Genomic DNA, 21,318 nt, shown 5'->3' on the forward strand with positions numbered 1-21,318 from the left:
CACCCAAGCCCACATCCAGCCCTGTAGACCCAACAATTACCCAGCCATGTGACATGCAAGCCACCCAATCCCCACTGCCCTGCAAAAACCAAAAAGAAAAAAAGACCCAAAATAAAAAAAAATAGTAATAATAGTAGGGGTGACGGGGTGGTGGACAGAGCATTGGCCCTTGAGCCAGGAGCACCTGGGTCCAAATCCGGCCTCAGACACCCAAAGATCACCCTGCTATGTGGCCCCGGGCAGGCCACCCAGCCCCACTTGCCCTGCAACCTCCCCCAATAATAATAAAAAAATGTGCTTCAGTCTTTGTTCCAACACCAACAACTCTGTCATGAGTGGATCACATTCTTTATGGTAAGTCCATCGCAAAAGTTACTTATTTTTCCACCCTTGCCATTGCTGATCGCAACTCCCTCCTTTCTTATTTCTCCACTACCATGTACTACATTTTCTCTCTCCTTTCACTCTGACTCTGCTGTAGGGTAGCTGAGTGACGCAGCAGACAGATCTCTGGTCCTGGGGCCAAGAAGCCCTGAGCCCACATATCACCCCTTAGGCCCAGAATCCACTTGGTCCTATGGTACTGGATAGGCCTTCCAATCCCAGCCCCTTGCAAGAAGTAAAAAAGAAAATGTGTTATATCTGACCACTCTCCCTCCATAGTCCATCCTCTCCTCCTTTATTCACATCCCCACCCCTTCCCCCTGCTCTCCCCTCCTTCTTACTCCAGATGCCTAGACCCCATTGGGTATAAATGCTGTTTCCTCTCCTAGCCACCTCTAATGAGAGCAAAGGTTCCCTCAATCCCCCTTGCCTCCCCCCTTCCATATCATTGCAATAGCTCATTGTAATAAAAAAAAATCTTATTATATGAAATATCTTGGCCTATTCCCCCTCTCCTTTTTCTTTCTCCGATTACATTTCCCTTTTTTTCTATTGACTCCATTTTTACACCATATTTTATCTTCAAATTCAGCTTCCTCCTGTGCTTCAACTATAAAAGCTCCCTCTACCTGCTCTGTTAACTGAGAAGGTTCATATGAGTATTATCAGTGTCATTTTTCTATGCAGGAATACATGCAGTTCATCATCATTAAGTCCCTCATATTTTCCCCCTCTCCTGCAATCTCCATGCTTCACCTGAGTCCTGTATCTGAAGATCAAACCTTCTGTTCAGCTCTGGCCATTCCAAAAGGAACATTTGAAATTCCCCTGGTTCACTGAAAGTCCATCTTTTTCCCTGGAAGAGGACATTCAGCCTTGCTGGGTAGTTGATTCTTGGCTGCATTCTAAGCTCTTTTGCCTTCCAGTATATTATATTCCAAGCCCTACGAGCTTCCAATGTAGTTGCTGCTAAGTCCTGTGTGATCCTGACTGCAGCTCCACGATATTTGAACTGTGTCCTTCTGGCTGCTTGTAATATTTTCTCTTTGACTTGGGAGTTCTGGAACTTGGCTATAATATTCCTAGGGGTTGGTTTTTTGGGATTTCTTTCTCAGGGGAATCGGTGGATTCTCTCCATTTCTATTTTGCCCTCTGCTTCTAGAATATCAGGGCAATTTTCCTGTAGTAATTCTTTGAAAATGGTGCCAAGGCTCTTTTCCTGATCATGACTTTCAGGTATTCTAATAATTTTTAAATTATCTTTCCTAAGTCTGTTTTCCATATCTGTTGTTTTTTCAATGAAATATTTCACATTTTTTTCTAATTTTTCATTTTTTTTTGGTTTTGAAGTATTGATTCCTGATTTCTGGTAAATGCATCAATCTCCCTGAATTCTATTATTTGTCTGAAGGATTTGTTCTCCTCAGAGAGTTTTATCTCTTTTTCCATCTGGCCAATTTTGCTTTTTAAAGCATTCTTCTCCTCAATAACTTTTTGAACTGTTTTATCCATTTGACCTAAGCTGGTTTTTAGCATGCTATTTTCTTCAGCATTTTTTTGGATATCCCTGACTAGGCTGCTGACTTCATTTTCATGTTTTTCCTGCATCTCTCTCATTTCTTTTCCCAGTTTTTCTTCTAACTCTCTCATTTGATTTTCAAAGTCTTTTTTGAGTTCTGTCATAGCCTGAGCCCAATTTCTGTTTTTTTCTTGGAGTCTTTAGATGCAGGAGCTTGTGCTTCCTCATCTTCAGACTGAGTATTTTGATCCTTCTTGGGCTCATATGCAAAATATTTCTCAGTGGTCTTCCTCTTGTTTCTCGGCTTGCTCATTTTTCCAGCCTGGTCCTGGTTTTGGGGTGCTTCCTGAGCTTTTGGGACACTCCCACAAGGGTCTCAGTGTGTGAGGCTCTGTCCTCCCTCCTGGTCTGTGAATGAACAGGGGACTGAGGTGGGAGGGGGCCCTGCTGTTCTATGGGGGGGCCTAGACTGCAATCAGAATCTGAATGTGGTCAGAGCCCCAGAGTCCTGTTCCAGAGGCAGAGGACAGAGCTGGGCAGTCTCTCTCTTCACTCCCTTCCCTAGGTTCAATGGGCTTATGCCCTGGAGGCTCCTGCTTACAGGCTCCGCCTGCTTCTGTTTCTGGATCTGGGCTGCTGAAAGACCAAGGTGCTTGCTGTGTGCCCTGAGGGCTGGGCTCCACAGGCTCACTCTGGCAGAGTTCCCCCTGCTGTTCCCCCACTTTGTGCCCGGTGCTCCCCCGCTGCTGTGAGCTGAGGCTCCCAGCTCCCTGGGGCTGCCTCCAGTAGGCTGAAGTTCTCACCTCTGGCGGGCCATCCCTCCAACCCTGGGGAGCAGAGCCTTTCTGCTCTTTTCCAGGTTATCTTGAGTAGGAGAACTGCCTCTCTGCGTCCCTTGTGGGTTCTGTCTCTGAAAAGTTTAGAGTCTTTAGTTTTGAAGTTTTATCAGAGAGCACCTAAGACTGGATCCTTTCTTGTAGTTATCTTGGCTCTGCCCCCTAAATTCAAAGATTAAACTATTGAAGATTATTCCTTGAGTCTTACCAGACATGCATTTTAAATCTACTTTATTGTACTATTATGTAGCATATATCTCTAGCTTTTCCACAAGGATGACATGAAAAATTTTGTCATTTTGTCCATTTTTATTTAAAATATTTGCTGTATTCCCTGGATTTATTAGCCTCGGAACTATGTCAAAAACAGAAATAAGCTTAATTTGACCTCTTCTTTCAGAATACATGCTGGTTAGTTCTGTGAAAAATGCAATTTCTTAACTAAAACCATTCTAGAATCTTTTTTTTTTTGAATACAAGAAAGTTTTAATTGTACAAAATGTCTCTTGCATGTTGTGGTACCCCAAATTTGTAAGGAACACTGGAGAATCTCAGTTCAAAAAGTTTACCCAGAATGTTTTACTACTTTTAGTATTGCCCTCAGAAAGCTCTTCAAAATTTCTGAATTGTATCTTTTGAAAACAATGGACAGGAGAGGAGCCATAAATAAAAAAGTCATTTAAAGAAAGTCCAAAAAGCTATTTCTTGGCATATGTAATCTTCATGGCATGGGATGGTGTGATCTTAAATCCTTGTAGGGCATCTCTGGCAGCACCAGCCTGTCCATCATTTTCAAACTCCACAAAAGCAATGTCCTGTCTCCCAGGTACCAATCTTACTTCTTTGAAACCAGGAAACTGATTAAACAGCATAGATAACATCATTTCATTAGTCTCTTCTGGCAAGTTATTTAGGAATAAAATATAATTCGGTGGGTAGTCAGGCACTTGAGGATTTGGGGTTGAATTTCCTTGGGTGTTAGCTGAATTTGGTGTAGCCTGACCAGGCTTTTTGTTTGCAGCATTAGCAGTTTGCTCCAGAGATTTTGACTTTTTCTTTTCTTTTTTCTTTTCCTTATCAGCAAAAGTGCCATGCATTTTAGAGATTACATCAGAATCTGTTTTTGCATACTGAATTCGCATTGGTTTAACCATAAAATGGAAAGCCTTGTAACTGTCTCAAAGCATTAGTAGATGAACCAAGTTCTTTAAATATAACAAATGCTTGTCCTCTCATCTTCATAGTTTTTAAAGCCACAATATCCACTACATGGCCAAACTGAGAAAAGAGTGCATACAATGATCTCTTCAGTTCTTCTTTTTGATTTTATCATTCATATTGTTGATATAAATTATATGATTTGGTCTGATATCCATGTTTTGGATTAAATTTCAGAGAAGCCTGGAAGGCTTTCTCCCAGGGCTCCCATTCTAGAATCTTGATAAGAATTAAAGATGAGCTTACTGGCTTCAAATCTATATACTTCTTCTTGTTCCCTTTTTTCTCCCAAATTAAAACCATTGTTAATTCTATAACTTCCATTTTCTATGCTTTTAAAAAATACTGTTGATAATTTTTGATAACATTACTATTATTTCCTATTACCATCCTTTTGAAAATCCTCCCTTGTAATAAAGAAATAATCAAAACAAACTGACACATGGATCATGCTTGGTAGTGTTTGCCTCACTCTGTACTTGTAATTCACCACTCTTCTATGAGAGATGTCTGATTAATATGGGCTCAGACTCAATAATGGCCAGTGAGCTGAAGAATAACTTTTTAGGATTATTTTCCTTTACTTTTCTGTGAATATTATGTATGTTCTATTTTTGGTTTTATATACTTAGTTCTCTTTCAGTTCATACAAATTTTCTCAAGTCTCTATAAATCTTCTATATTGATCATTTCTTATGCCTTGTTACATTACATAACATTTTATTTAGTCATTACTCAACTCGTGAGATCTCACCTTGCAAAAGTATCGAGATATATATATATACACACATATATATATAATATGATTTGTTTTTATATTCCCTATATTTCCTCTTACATCACTTTCCTCTCCCTCACAGAGACATTCATTATAAAAAAAAAAAGAAAAAAAAATTTTTAAAGGAATAAAGAGAAAAAGAAAATAGAGTATCAGGTTGATTTTATTATCAATCAAAACATTGAAAAAAATGTTTTATGCAACATACTATGCTCATTGTTCCTGACCTCCTAAAGAAGCAGGGAAAATATTTTCTCACATCCTTGTTTGAAGACAACTTATTCTTCCATCTTATAATATTTGTAACACGATTATTTTATAGTTATTGTTCTTTCCACAGTAGTCTGTGTCTATTGTTGTCTATATGTTTTACTTTACTTTGTATCAGGTCATGTTCATCATTCATTATGTTTATCATTTTTAATAGTACACTAAAATCCCATTACATTCATGTATGACAATTTGTTTAATCATTCTCTGATTGATGGGAATCACTTTGTTTGCAATTCTTTGTCATATAGGCTTTTTAAGTATTTGCTTTCTCAGAGTAAATGGCTAGGAATGGTATCAGTAAATCAAAGGGCATGAATAGTTTAATCAGTTTAAGTAGTACTTTAATGGTTTTCAGTAACGTCAAATTGCTTTCCAGAATGATTTGACCAACTCACAACTTCAGCACCTATGTAACATAGTGCCTATCTTTCCATAGTATTTCCAAAACTGATTATTTCCATCTTTTATCATCTTTACTAATTTAACAGAAGTTTTTTATTTTTAGTGACTTGGAACATTTTTCCATATATTTATTACTCATGTGGATTTCATTTTCTCAAAACAGTCTTTTGACCACTTATCAATTGGGGAATACAGTCTTTAAAAGATGATCCATGGTCAGCAGGATTCCAGCAGCTGCAGGCAAGGGAATAGCTTTCTTGAATCTCTCTTCCTTCCCTTATTTTTGGAACCATAGTCTCTGGGGTAACTGCCTCAGATGGGAAGATTAACACAATACTGTACAATCTACTAGATCACAAGAAGTAAAAAAAAGCAAAAGAAAGACAAGAAGAATATTATTCTGGAGAAGAGCAAAAAGATCATTATGAGTGATGTATGGATGACCAATAATCTACTTTTCTCAAGGTGCTGCCAGACATAGACTGATAATATACTTTCTATGACACTATGAAACTAAGAAGAGCAAGAAAGAATATCATGTATTCATCTTCTGGAATCCACAAGAGTGTGTTCTTCAAGGGCTTTTTGCAAGCTCCAAGTTTGCTATCCAGAAGTTGAACGGGGATCAAGCACAAATTAGAAGCAAATTGCTTCAAGGAAGAAAAGAACCACCGTACCTTGTCTAAGAAGCTGGGGAACAAATTCAGGGAGCTCTCTGGAGGAAAGAACAATGTGAGACTCCCCTGACTCTCTACTTTGAACAACAGTGATCCCTGAATAGTTTGTAGAGGATGCAGGGAGAAAAATAGGCTGCCCCATTTCTGTTAGACAAGAAAGAAAGGAAGGATCCTAGTAGAAGAATGATCCTTCACATGTGTTAAACAGCAACCTGATCTCCACCACCCTTGCCTCAACAGTTCTGATTTTTCTGAACCAGTTTTGGTTTTCTGATTCATTTTGGACTAAAGCAGACCAACTAAGAACTCAAAGATGGAAGCTATATTTTTAAAAATAAATTATCCTCTCTTTGCCTTCACACCCTTAACCCTTCTCTGCCACGATAGTACTTTTGTGTTTTTGTAAAAAATTATTTCTAGGTAGGAAAGGAATATTATGGAGATGACCACTCCCACATAGTGATCAGCTCTGAGCCATCCCCCTTTGGCTACTCATGTGGAAACAGCATGAATAAAAGGAAGGTTCAATTGAAAAAAGACGAAAGAAAAGACAAGAAAAGAAAAGATAATCTATTGAGGCTCAACAAGAAGAGCCAACAGTTCTTTCAGTATACTGAAATGTAGTTCATCTGGGTCAGATGACTGGAACCAGTAAAGGACAATTAAGTACTCACTATCTCTTCATTTATCTTGATCATCAGTTCCCTATTAATCATTCTTCTTTCTTTTCTAGTCCAAAGATCATTATCCTTGGTAAAGAAAATAAAAGTAAAACAAACAACTCTTGCCTTCTCTCTATCACTGGTTATAATTGTCCTATCCATCCTGAGTAGCAGTTCTATCCATAGGACAAATTATTTTCCAGTAACCAAAATAATTCATCATTTCATAAATAGCTATCCTCCTAGTTATGAGAATAAAGAGTCAAAATCTCTTGATTTTCACTATTACAATAATTCTAAAACATAAGCATAAATAATTTAAAAATAACACAAACAAATTAAAATTAGAATGCCCCTTTTGAGTAGAAGGTTGCATATATGTAAGGAGTACATTTTATCTAGTTATTATGGGACATTGATGAGTTCAATAATGTGCATTTGAGCTGCTTTTTTCAGTTAGTTTTGAAAAGAAAAAAGTTTGTTAGATTGCACTTCTCCCAATTCTAGAGCGTAATTTCCAAAGGTTTTTTTTAATGTTTAAAAGGAAAATAAGGTAAATGAATACAGATAGCACAATCTAAATTCATCATCATCATTACTGCAAAAGCAACTTAAAGATACATGTGAAAGAAAGCATATTTATTTATTCAGGGCTATTCAGAAGAAATAAGTTACTTTAACAGTAACTTTCTAAAATATTTTAGACCATTTTAGGAATTGGTGGCACCATCTGACAATTTTAGTTTAGTACTACAACAAGCATTTGAAAATTTTGATAAATCATAAAGAACCTTTCAAAAATACAGAGGCCCACTACAACAAAAAATTTAATGTATTACAAAACTAAAACAATAATAGACTTTCTCAAGATATAAAGATATGGCTCACAAATCTGATGCAGGCAAAGAGATATTGAGAAACTACAGTCAAGTGTGTTTTCCTTAAAGACAGATGTTATTGTGTTGCTAAATTCACAACATTTTTTCATAATGGTTAAGTTCACAGAACTGTAGAGAAAAATAGAGTATCCTTTCTTACTATCTAAATATAGAGGCAGTTGGTGATTGAGTAGATAGACTGCCAGAACAGGCATCAGGAAGAACTGAATTTAAATGTAGTCTCAGATACTTACGAGTTGTGTGACCCTGGGCAAATCACTTAACTTCTATTTGTATCAGTTTCATAAATTAAAAACTATGAAAATTTCCTATCCCTCCCTTCCAGGTGTATCTCTCTTGTATAGTCTGGAAATAGAGCATCCACTCCATTCATCTCAATAGTGAAATATACAGTTTACCCCACCTAAGGCAGCCTGATGGTCCCAGCTAATCTTAAGGGTTTATCATTTTAGTGATAGATTTAATATAAACATAAGTTCTACTGAAGCTTGGAACTCCTAAACTCAAAGGATCTAAGAGTCTTATTCTCCAAAAACCGAGATTATAGGCATGCATAACCATAAAGGTTACAGTGTTTATAGTACTACCTACATTCATGTTAGAAAAAGTATATGGTTTATGGTATGAAAGTCTTTGTCATGGATATTGCAGTAAAGATTCAGGTTCAGCTACAGGTCTAAGTTGAATCAAATGGTCTCCAAGATTCATCCCAATCCTGAGTTTCCATGATTTAGAATCCCCACATGGTTCCAAAAATTTAATTTTAAATGGATGAAAGAAAAGGAATTAAATTTAGATATATATATATATGTAAATGTTGTAACTGAAAAATTCTTCCTATTTCTACCAGAAAAGTATCTTAATAATTGAAACTATGTAGTTATAACTGTGATGATAATTGATGCTTCTTTACCATATTTCACATATACATCTAGTAAAAGTTGCAGTTAAAAATTTCAATTTATTTTCCAAGTCCTTCTTATAAAAGGCAAAGGTTAAGAAGAAAAGGAATTATATCTATGAAGTAACACCAAGTTATTGCATTTTCCCCTCTGAAACTGAACCTATATCCAATTTTCAATGGTATAATTATGTTGCCATTGCTAATTATATCTATGTGGTATATTCTACATTCAGTATTCATTATAATGCTAACAATGTCTGTGTGGAATTCAGAAAGATAACTGGACATTTCATACTTTGAGATACTGGTATTCTTTCATCAATGCTTATTTGCATTCTCATTAGTATGCATGAGATTTTCATTGAACTTTAATACTCCTACTGGCACATAACATACCATAATGAGCGTAAAAGTGAGCATGCAAATTAAGATTCCCATTAATCACTAAATGTTACCAGTTTGTTTTTTTTTTTTTTAAGGAGGATATTAGAGGATAGCAGTAAAATCCTGCATGAAGCATACAATCACTGAGTCTCCAAAAACACTGAAAATGACTGATATCCTTTCAGAAGCAGGAGCTGAAGAGGTAAATGAAACATTTTATTGCTAGATACAATAGGTGAATATTTAGAATTAAATTACAGAAAGGTTATCAAGAGTCTGCATCTGTGCAATATTACATTAGAAATGTCTATTGTTTCCTTTTCTTAAAATGAATGGGAAAATGTAGCATAGTGAAGAAGGCTTCTCATCTAAAAAGTTGACTTTGTTAATTTTGTGTATATATATATTCATAAAAGATATTTAAAAATTTTAATATATTCTATTTTTAAATTTACAAAAAAGGAAAGATTTCCAGACAAACTTTGCAAGATATGATACTTTTTCAAATATAACTCAGTCACTAGAAGTTTAGTGTGGGTATTTACCATGGGATGTTTTTGGGACATGATCTATAAAATCCCCCTACCTTTGTGCTACATAATGGAGACATATGAGAGGGACTATTTTCAAGTCTCTTAGATAACTATCAGTCTATTTACCTACATACTCATACATATAAGAATATTTATATATGTTTGTGTACAATTATATACACTGGCAAGAAGGGGAAAAAATCCCCAATTAAATACTAAATTAGAAATTCTGAAAATCAAAGAAGAGATTAATAAAATTGAAAGCAAGAACACTATTGTTCTAATATAACTAAAGGCTTATTTTACGAAAAATATAACAAAATAGATAAACCTTTGATTAACTTGATTATAAAAAAATCAAATCACCAGTAAAAAAAATGAAAAGGGTGAATTCAACACCAACGAAGAGGAAATTAAAGCAATAATTAGGATCTAACTTGCCCAACTATATGCCAATAAATCTGACGATCTAAGTGAAATGAATGAATATTTACAAAAATACATATTGCCCAGATTAACAGAAGAGGAAATAAAATATTTAACTAACCCCATTCCAGAAAAAAAAAAAGCATTGAACAAGCCGTAAGAAAAAAATCTCCAGGCTCAAATGTATTTACAGTGAATTTTATCAAACATTTAATGAACAATTAATTCTAATCATATATAAACTATTTGGAAAAATAAGTAGTCTACCAAATCCCTTTTATACCATACCTAAACCAGAAAGAGACAAAATAGACAAAAAATTATAAATCAATTTCCCTAATGAATATTGATGTAAAAATTTTAAATATAATATTAGCAAAGAGATCATAGCAATTTATCATGAAGACAATACACTTATAACCAGGCAGGATTTGTAGTAGAAATGCAGGGATGGTTCAATATTAAGAAAACAATCAGCATAATTGACCATATCAATAAAAAAATTAACAGAATATCTCACCAGATGCAGAAAAGGCTTGGATAAAATACAGTACCCATGCCTATTAAAAATGTTAGAGAAGATAGGAATAAATGGAGTTTTCCTTAAAATGATAAGCAAGCATTATATGTAATGAGAATAAGCTAAAAGCATTCCCAATAAGGTCAGGGGTGAAAAAAAAATGCCCATTATCACAATCTTTATTTTATTCAATATAGTACAAGAAATGAAACAATTTGAGCTTTTATATAAAAATATTTAATTTTTTGGAAACTCTTGGAGCACCAATCAACTGGATGTGATTGAACAAGCTGTTGGAATAGGAATATAATGGAATATTACTGCATTACAAGAAATAATGAAAAAGTCAGTTTCAGAGGAACCAAAGAAGACATATGAAGTGATGTAGTATGTAACAAACAGAACAAGGAAAACAATTTAAACAAAAACAACAATATTGTAAATAAATATAACTTTGAAAGACTGGAGAATTTTGCTCAATGCAGTAAGTAACCAAGACGAAATTCGCCTGTCAGAGAGGTAAGGGACTTTGGGAATTAAAGAAACATAATTTTCAGACATAGTTAATTTCATTTTGCTTAACTTCTTAATTGTTACAAGAATTTTGTCTTTTTTCTCCTAGAGAAGTGGAAGATTTGGGAAGAAGAAGCAGGGCCCAGATGAGTGGTTTGTCCATATACTGTTCCCCCAAAGGAAAAAGAGAAAAAAGAAAAGAAGAGAAAAGAAAAGAAAAAAAAGAAAAGAAAAGAAAGAAAAGAAAAAGAAAAGAAAAGAAAAGAAAAGAAAAGAAAAAGAAAAGAGGTCCTGAATAAAATGAAAAAGATAGATGAGAGGATTAGAAATACAAACAAGACAGCTGTGAAAGTTACATGTTGAATTTACTATATACTTAAAAGAAAAAGTAATTGGTAGGAAATAAAGGTTTATTGGTTTATGTATAACCCTTTCTAAAATTTACTTTTGTATACAGAAATGCTTATTTTATGTGGTTTAAGTCCAGAATTTTTGAAAAGCTTTATTGATGTTTTGTTTTTATATTACATATGTCTACAGATGATTGCCACTTCATAAGAAATCTTTTATAACAAAAAAGTAGTTAAGTAAAACTAATGATGAAGAGGCAACATATGAGATGGCAAGCAACATTTTATATCTGTAGCACCAACACATCTCTCTGCATTTTTCAGCTGAACAAAACTGTTTTCTTTCTCTCCCACTCCTTTAAATATAGAATTAAAAAAAAGACTCAAGAACTCCAAATAATGGGATGTCCAGCTATGATTCCAAAAGACCAATGGTGAAACATACTCATACTACCTAATACAGGATGATGGACTCAAAGATCTGAAGGAGCACTGACAATGGGGGTGGTAGGGGCAGCGGGGAGATTCTTTTTTCTTAAATATATATGTGTATATATATATATATATATATATATATATAAAACTGTTATCTGTTATTTTTACAATAGGATGAGATTTGGGCCAGAGAGGAAGACTAGGAATGGCATAACCCTCCCACCCCCCAAAATAGCAAAAGAAAGAAGTCAGTAAGTAAAATATATTTTTTTAAATGTACAGAAGAGCATAGAAAGTTAAAGAAAACAGAGATAAATAGGAAAGTTTTTAAAGTTATATGCTGGAAATGATTGGATCATGACACTCACTTTATATGTTCATATGCTAAAAGTTAAGGATAAAAAATTGTTACATAAAAGACTGATCAATGGAACACATCAGGAACATGAGATTTAGAAGCATTCAAATACAGTAGCAAAATATTAAAATCAAGAACTTGCGATCTGAAAAACTTCTAGGAAAACTGGAAAATAGTCTGGCAGAAATCAGATTTCAATTGCTATCTCCAAATAAACTCCAAATAGATATACGCCTTAGATATGAAAGGTCAAATCATAAATTAGAGGGATATGTAAGGACATAACTTTTCTAACTACAGGTAGCTGAAGAGTTCTTCAACAAGAAAGGTATAGATAAGGAAATAAATAGATAATTTTTATTGAATCAAATTTGAAAGTTTTTCATAAATAAAATCAATACATTTAAAATTAATTGAGAAAAACAGTTAACTGGGGGAAAATATTTGCATTAAATTTCTCTAATAAAGCTCTCCATTCCAAGAAATATAGGGAACTGATTATATAAGAATCTTTCTTCAATAGATAAGAGTATGAACAGACAATTCCCCCAAAAGAAATTAAAGTATCAAGAACATTATGAAAAAATACTTCAACTCACTAAAGAGAAATACAATGTAAAACAGTTCTGAGACTGAATACCCCATCAGAAATATTACAAAAAAGGAATGGTTTGAGGACATGTACATTAAGGTGAGTTGCTTCCACAATTAAAAGGAAAGCATTTTGGAACTATATTCCTAAAAATAAATAAATGGTGACTTTGACTCAGCAATTTCACTACAAGACCTATTTCTCAGAATGATCAAAGGAAAAGGATCTATATGCATAAAAGTATTTATAGTAGCTCTTTTTGTTTTTCCAAAGAATTTACAACAAAGTGGATACTCAGGAATAGGGAAATGACTGAACAAATTAAGTCTATAATACAACTATACTGTGTTATTGAGTCATAAGAAATTACAAAAGTTTCAGAAAAACCTGGGAGGATTTCTATCTAGGTGTATAAATTAAGGCAGAGTGAAGTGAGTGGAAATAGGAAAACATTTTACATACTGACTAAGACATTGTAAACAAAAAACAACAGTGAAAGACTTAAGAATGATCAGTGAAATGGCCAATAATAACTCTCCACAAGCTTGATGATGAAACATGTTTCTCATTCTTTGGCAAAAAAGGTGATAGACTGACTAAAAATGTAGGTTTGACCAATGTGTGGATTTGTTTGATGAGATTATCTGGGACAAAGGAAGACTTTTTATTTCAGAGAGTTGGGCAATAATGATAGCATTAAAAAAAAGTAAAAGAAAAGAATGTCAATAAATCATGTAAAAATGTACAGAAAATAGAAGGAAGCTGAAAAAAGTCAGACAAGCTGGTCATTATTAAATTTGAAAATATATGTAAAATTTGAAATTCAAGCAAAAAAGATGTATTTAGTAGAGATTTGAGATTTTGTATATATCCTCTCTTTTTCTATTTTTTGGATAGGCATGTTAGGGATTTGTTTGTTCTTGTTTGTTGATTTCTTTACATCACAGTAATAAAAGGGAATGATTTTTAAAAGAGTAATAAGAAAAATGATTTGGCTAGTTTAACTTGGAACTACTTTAAAAGAGTTAATTGTAGAGTGCCATAATAATCCCTAGGAATAGTAGTTCACATAATATTAAATTCATTTATATTTTTCTTTAAAAAGTATTCATGTGAAAATTTGTAATATCTCAAAGAAAGTTAAGAGAATCAACATATGAAGACTGTTTAGGCAGATCTAGAAATGTCAAGTTTTTTTTCTACTTTGACTTCTTTCCATTCTAAGCTAAGAATGGATATCACATATGAGACATACAATGCAATATGTATCTGTGCTTATTATTAAATTATTAAATCATCTCCTTGTTGAATAGATATATTTATAAACACTGATTCAAACAAAGGTGACTAGATGCCACATCTTCCTTGCTTACAAGTGAATATTTATAGTTAAATTTATAGTTATGAACATCTTTTACACATAAATCTTATGTAAATTTTCGATAGTGCTCTCAATAGTAAAAGAGAAGTTCAGAAGAAATGAGGGTTTGGAGATAAAGATGAGGCCTTTTTCTTTTTTTTTTAAAGACACCTGTGGACATCCACTTCAAAATATCCGAGAAGCAACTGGTGATATTTGACTATAGCTCAGGAGAGAAGCTAGGACTAAAGATAAAAAAATCAGAGAATCACCTACAGGGAGATGATGATTGAACCTCTAATAGCTGATGAAATCAATAAGTAAGACAGTATAGAACAAAAAAAAGATGCATAAGAGGGAACTCTTGCTATCAGTGGCAATGACATGGTTAAAGAAACAGCAAAAAGAGATCTGAAGAATGGTCAGACAGATAGGGAAGAGCCAGGAGAGAGAAGTGTCAATGAACACCTAGAAAAGAAAATATCAAGATGATCAATAATATCAAATGCTGCAAGGAGGTGAAGATGGATGGCATCTTTTCTGTTTGTTAAAGTTCTTCAATGTTTAGATGTTGCAATCTGTTTATCCACCACACAGTTCTCAATTGACCTATATGTAATATTAATTTGCAATCCTTTGAAGGCAGTTTGGGTTCATTGTTTCACCTTCACTTACCAAGACGGGTAGACTGTTGGTTAAAAAAAGATGAATTTTTGTTTCTAGGAGAAGAATGAAGTCATTTAAAAAACTTTGCAATTTAAGACTGCAGATCAATCTTTTTCTTTTTTAACTGCAGGCCCAACTTGTAATCAAATACTGATGCACAGCTCCACAGGTCGTCAATCCAAATATATGACAATCTGGGCAAGAAATATTTTCTATTCACTTGGTCTTTCCTGTGTTCATTATCAGCCAAGTATTTTTTAAAGATTACTCATCTCTTCTAAGGTTACGGGATAAATTTAATACAACTAGAACAAGATAACAAGAACGTTTGGAGGACCTCACCATTTATCAGGAATCCTTTTTCAAGTAGACTTCAGTGTTGTTAAGTCCTCCCTCATAGCAATGAACAACTTTAATGAGTATACAGGCTCCCTGCTCTATGTCTTGGTCTGATGCTCATGGTCAGTAGGCTCTTGAATAGCATCATTTCTATATCTTTTAAGGATTCCTGAATGACAATTCTTTTTGCAATAAATATATTCCAAAATCTACAGCAAGCAGATCTTATTTTTACACATCTTTCAATAAATTGTGAAACAAGTAGGGGAGGAGAAGATGTATGGAAGGTTACATACACTGTCAAATATCACTAGGTAGGGTGGGTTTACTTGACTTTTTTGATAGAAGAGAGGGCTTATGGTAGGGTAAGTTGGAAACAACTTAGGCATCAAACCAGAAAGCTTATCAACAAAATTTTTAAAAATAATGTTTTTTAAAATCTCAGTTTGAGTCAGAATTTTACCTTTCAAAATGAACAGGTTGGATAAAAAGAGCAAATCAGACTGTAGTTACATATACTCTTTTTAAATTTCTCATATTTAAACTATTCTTGTTGCATAGTTTATATAAAGAAAAAAATACCTTCCCATTCCACTGGAATATCTCCTTCTCTGTAGTCTACTTCTTTCATATTTCTTGCTTCCATGAATCTTCTTTCTCGTATAGTTTGTCCTACAAAATACAAAGTAAATACATTTAGAACAGGAAGTAGAAATTACTGTCATCTAATTTGTTGCCACTTAGGATACTACCACAAGAAAGAAGGTTATTGTCAAATGGATAGGTAGATTTTTACCTAGGACAAAGTGAGGCAGTTTCAAATTTCAAAATACTACTACCAAAAAAAAGACTTCCCTGTTCATGGTAGGCAAATGAAAAGAACTAATAAGAAACTTTGGTAGCATCTTTTGTTTGAAAATAGAGGCACTATACATAAAAAAAAAACCCAATAGTTCTGTCATAATGCTTCTTTCAAAACTCGAATTTGTTCAATGTAATTAATTTATTAAAGAATGTTATGAGCATCATATTAATTTTGAGTTTGCTTCTTCAAGATTTCTTTATCTTTACTTCCCATTTATGTTCTTTACATGATGATGCCTATCATGAGGTAGTTGAGAATGGGGTGCTGCAGGCCTCCATATCTATGTCTGAAATAGAGTGACACTGTGGCAGTCCCAAAGAGGACTTTGCAACTTGTTCTCTTTTAGTATAGTTAAATTCCCATTTCTAATCTATTAGGGATGCTCTATCCCTTGGAAGACTTCTAGGATAAGGACTGGTACAGGGAGACAGTCAGGTAGTCAATTAATATTTGTTAAATGCTTCCTTTGTGCCAGGTACTGTTATCAGCACCACAGACTCTAAGAAAGGCAAAAGATAGTCATGGCTCTCAAGGAATTTATCATCTAATGGGGTTAACAAAAGGCCAACAAATATGCAAAAACAAGCTACAGGAAATCATCAGAGGAAAGGGACTAGATTTGATATTAGGAAAGGTTTACTGAGAATGATGGGCTTTGAAAGTTGAAGGAAGCCAAGGAATTTAGGAAACATAGATAAAGAAGTTAATACTCTTAAGAAAAAGAGCAACAGGCAGTTAAAAACAGACAGAACCAAAAGATGGACTATCTTGTAGAATAAGAAAGAGGCCACTGAATTTGGGGGGGGGGTAACAGAGAGAGACAGAAAGAGACATACAGAGAGAAACAGACAGACAATGGAGTGGAAAAAGACTTGAAGCTGACAACTCAGCAAGCAGATTAATGCAATACTTGCTGCCAGGTGAAGACAAGATCACAGGCCACAAGGAAGTCTACTTGAGACACACTACAAAGGGGAAACCGACAGGTCTGGGGAATATATTGTATGTGGGGGTGCAGAGAAACAGTGAAAAGTCAAGGACAACAGCCAGGTTACAGTATCCAAAGGAGAGAGGTTACATTTACAGAGGATACAGAGGTAACCAACCCATGTGGATAAATATGAAGCTCACTGACCAATTTAGATTTCCAGAAGGGAGAAGCAATGGTAAACAAGATAATAATGATAATAATACTTAATATGTATGGCATAGTATACTAAGATTTTATACAAATAGTTCATTTAATCTTCACAACAAAGTTTGAAGATAGGTGCTATTATTATCTACATTTTAGAGGTGAGGAAATTGAAGCAAACAGAGTTTAAGTGACTTATCCAGTGTCAAACAACTATTAAGTGCCTGAAGCAGATTTGAACTCAGGCTTTTCTAACCCTGTGCTCTAGCCAATGCCATCTAGTCATGTATAAGATAAATACAAAAATTGGAAGAACTAAGATTGACAACTCACCTCTGCCCCCAAACAAAAGGGATTAAACTACATTAAAGAAAAAGAAGAGCATCCAGGATGGGTTTGCACAGCTACAAAGAGTAGATAGGATGATGATAAGCAGAGAGAGATAAGGCAGAACTGCTTTTTCATCTTCCTGGTTCTTTCTTCACTATGGATCAGTTGTTTAATTTTTTTTCATAATTGTTGTCATTCTTCATATTCATAGTTTCTTCTGCAGCATTTATATTCTATTATACATCACAACTTTTTTGGTTATTCCCCAATCAATAGACTGCTATCATCCTCCTCCTTCTTCCACAGTCATTTCTCTTTAATTAGGCACTGTCTGGCTATTGCTTCATAGTCTTAGGGAAGTGAGAATTCTTGTTTTGATCAGAGAATTCTTGTTTATTTTGCCTCATATTCATTACAGTTTTGTCCCTTTTTGTTGTGTTGTTTTTTCTGCCTTTATTACATCACCAGCTGCTCTTTTTTTCATTGTTTTGCTTTTATCATCACCATCATCACCATTAAGGCAAGATTTGGTACACCCTCTTTTCAGTGTCTTCATGGATTGTTCCCCCCAATTAGACATCAAGCTCTTTAGAGCTTGTATTTTGTATTTTATTTGTATCTTCTTCCTCAGCACTTAAGCACACTGCCTGGCAAAGAGGAGATATTTTATCAACATGCATTGCGTTGTATTGTATTAGTCTTTTTGTGTGTGTGTGTGTGTTTTTACAAGGCAATGGGCTTAAGTGACTTGCCCAAGGTCACACAGCTAAGTAATTATTGGGTGTCTGGGATCACATTTGAACTCAGGTCCTCCTCACTCAAGGGCTGGTGCTCTATCCTTTAGCTGCCCCTATATTAGTCTTTATGATGTTTTATCTGCTTCTGATTGTGTTGCATTCTCCCTTGGAAATTTGGTCTTTCATGATCTTAACTGTTTTCCTTTCTTACTTTTAGGTCCTGTCTCGTTTCACTGATACACAGTGTTCTGAGTATCCTCTACCTTTTCCTACTAAGAGAGTTGAGGATGTACCTTGGGACCTTTTCCCAAATTCAGGGTCCAGTTCTCTTTTAATAGGTAGTTCTTAGGAAGTTCTGTATTGCTCATCTATTCCTTTCACTTCCATTTACTCTCCTTTTCTTCCTTTGTATGGTAGAACAAAATCACTCTTCCATCTCAAATAAGAAATGAAGTGCCCCAGGAGAGAACTGGGTAGTGACTTCACCTAGAAACCTGAGGTACAAGCCCGCAGGAGATAGAGTGACAATAATACTGTAAAAGAAGACAACATTAAAAGAGAAAAGAATTTAGATGAATGCCCTTGATCAGTCTTGACTCCATAGAACTGCTAGGGAAAAGTAAAGAAGAACAAGACACATGCTATCAGACATGAACAACGTATTTGTTTTACTGACTTTCTTTTCTGTTACAGATGAAAATCCAATGGGGAGGGGATGAATTGGTAAGTAAGAGCAATGTAAAAAGCACAAAAATACCAACACGGCATTTAAAATGCAGCTAGTTGGCAGTGGACAAAACATTGGGTCTGAAGTCAGAAAGACTCATCTTTTTTGAGTCAAATCTGGCCTGAGACACTTGACAGCAGAGTGACCTTGGGCAAGTCACTTAACCATTTACCTTGGTTTCCTCATCTATACAATGAACTGAAGAAGGAAATGACAAATCATTATAGTAGTTTTGCCAAGAAAACCCCAAAAGAAGGCATGACGAATCAGACATGATTAAGACAATTAAACAACATTAACATTTAAAAAAGAAACAAATGGGAATCTGTTTCAAAGAAGTGGTTTCAAGGAATACAGTTCATCTAAAAGCAGGAAAAGTCTGCACTAAGATAGAGTAGTTACAATATGAATAATCAAATAATTAACTATATGAAAACTCCTTTTAACAACTTTTATGGCAAAGGTATTTTTAAAAGCATTCTTTTCTGTATTGTTAGATTCCGAAACTTTTTTTCATGTAAATAAAATGAAAAATGGGGGCAAGACAGAACAGATACACAAAATGCACCACAAAATTCTGCATCCTAGAATTCCTACTTTATTTATCCTTTTGTTTAAAGAGATATAACTAATATAATGAAAGTGTGATATACCTGGAATCAAATAAGGAGTCTAGTTTGAATGCCAACTCTAATATTAGTTATATATCAGAAGCTCCTTGAATCTCAGTTTTCTCACAGAGACATTACTTACATTAATTCCTCCATAAAATGACTGTGAGGAAAGTGTCTTGCAAATGTTAAAATAACACATATACAAATTTGAAGTGGCACACATTGGACCAACATAAAAAAAACAACAACAAACTAATAGACAAAGGAATGGATACATGAATGAGTGAATGTGGAACACTTAACTAGAGTCAGGAAAGACCTGAGTTCAAAATTGTTCTCAGACACTTACTAGCTGTATAATCCTGGGCAAGTCACTTAAACCTTGCTCTATCTCAGTTACCTCATCAGTAAAATGAGGCTAATAAAAATATCTACTTATCAGTGTTATATAAGTGCTAGCTGCTAAATCATCATTATCATCATCATCATCATCATCATCATCATCATCGCCACCACCACCACCACCACCACCACCATCATCAGAATTTTTACTAGAATAACCACTTGGATTTAGCATATCCCTGTCTTTCCAGGTCTATGTTTCTCTGAAGTACTGAGAAAAAAATGAACATAAATTAGGCTGTAATTTGGCTCTGTGTTAGAAAAAGGAACCTCCTACATTAAAGCTAACATTTTGTCCATATCTATTATGAGCAATTTTCTCTCCTTCATAGTGATTAAATTGGATGTTCCAAACCATAAAATTCTGTGATTTTATACAATTATCATATGTTTTTGTTGGCATGTAAGCACTAACTTTGCATTTGGTATTTTTGTTTTTTACAAGCCATTTATGTGATCTTACCAATATACTTGCATAATTCTTCAGTCTGCTGAGACATTTATCAGCCCACCTAAACTTTAATAACATTCCATGTTTCTCAGAATCCCATACAGAAAGATTTATGATAGTTTAAAATCATGTCACTCTAAAATATCTTTTCTTGCCATCACTAGTCAAGCAAAGAAATCTAAGCATTAGAACTCTGGGGCTTTTCCTATTTTAAAGAAATTGAGTCCTAAAGAGTTTGAAAGACTTAAATCTACCTTTCATTAGTACCTAATCAATTATCCATATGCATTCCCCAATATATCTGAAGGCAAATCAATTCTTTCCAATCACATCAGACACCCAGACATGGGAAGAATGAACATAATTTTTTCTAAGCCCTTCTCCTTTTGGTTCATGATATTGATTTTTGGATGGTGGGGGAGGAGGACTTTTCCCATCCTAATCCATTGCATGATTTTGTTTTGTGATATAAAATATTTGACATAATTTGCTTCAGATTATAACCTTCATATTTTAAGTACTGAGGGTTTCAAAAATCAAAATAGATAAAAAATTTCATGAATCTTCCAACTTTAATATAATACAGTATTTTGCATAAAAATGTTTTTAATTTGTCTTAAATAGTGGGAAATGTTAATAAGATATAAGACTGAAAGTAAACAAAAATAGTTCTGTAAGTTAAGCAATGGAAAAGACCAATAAATATGTTTACTATTCCCATACAGATGATGAATAAATATCTTTGTTTTCCTATTTACTGTCAAAACCACAGGGCTGATAGTAATGAAAATTGCTCAGACTGAAACATTTTGTAAAAGTCTAAAGAGTATATTTGTTGTAATCAACAAAAATATGACACATAGTCTATTCTTGCAGAAAGATTTATAAAAAAAGGGTTTCCGATTGCATTCCAAAGTGAAATATAAAGGATTTAGAAATACTCATTGTTGGGCATTATCCATAACCTCTCTTCCTTCCACTAGTATTGATAATCAAAAACTGAATATATTACCATTTTACCATTACCAT

General features: G+C 34.2%; 1 protein-coding gene and 1 pseudogene across 2 annotated transcripts in view; both read right to left on the reverse strand.

Annotated features, from left to right (window-relative positions):
- NDUFAF2 (NADH:ubiquinone oxidoreductase complex assembly factor 2) overlaps positions 1-21,318 on the reverse strand; it is a 238,018-nt gene that overhangs the window by 84,712 nt on the left and 131,988 nt on the right. For both annotated transcript variants that reach the window (XM_074200168.1, XM_074200167.1), the window contains exon 2: positions 15,611-15,700. In XM_074200168.1, the coding sequence (XP_074056269.1) occupies positions 15,611-15,700 (90 nt within the window). The remainder of the gene's footprint in view (positions 1-15,610; positions 15,701-21,318) is intronic.
- On the reverse strand, positions 1,383-9,689 carry LOC141498364 (U2 small nuclear ribonucleoprotein B'' pseudogene; annotated as a pseudogene).

The sequence above is a fragment of the Macrotis lagotis genome, chromosome X (assembly GCF_037893015.1).
Source record: "Macrotis lagotis isolate mMagLag1 chromosome X, bilby.v1.9.chrom.fasta, whole genome shotgun sequence".
Taxonomy (NCBI): domain Eukaryota; kingdom Metazoa; phylum Chordata; class Mammalia; order Peramelemorphia; family Peramelidae; genus Macrotis; species Macrotis lagotis.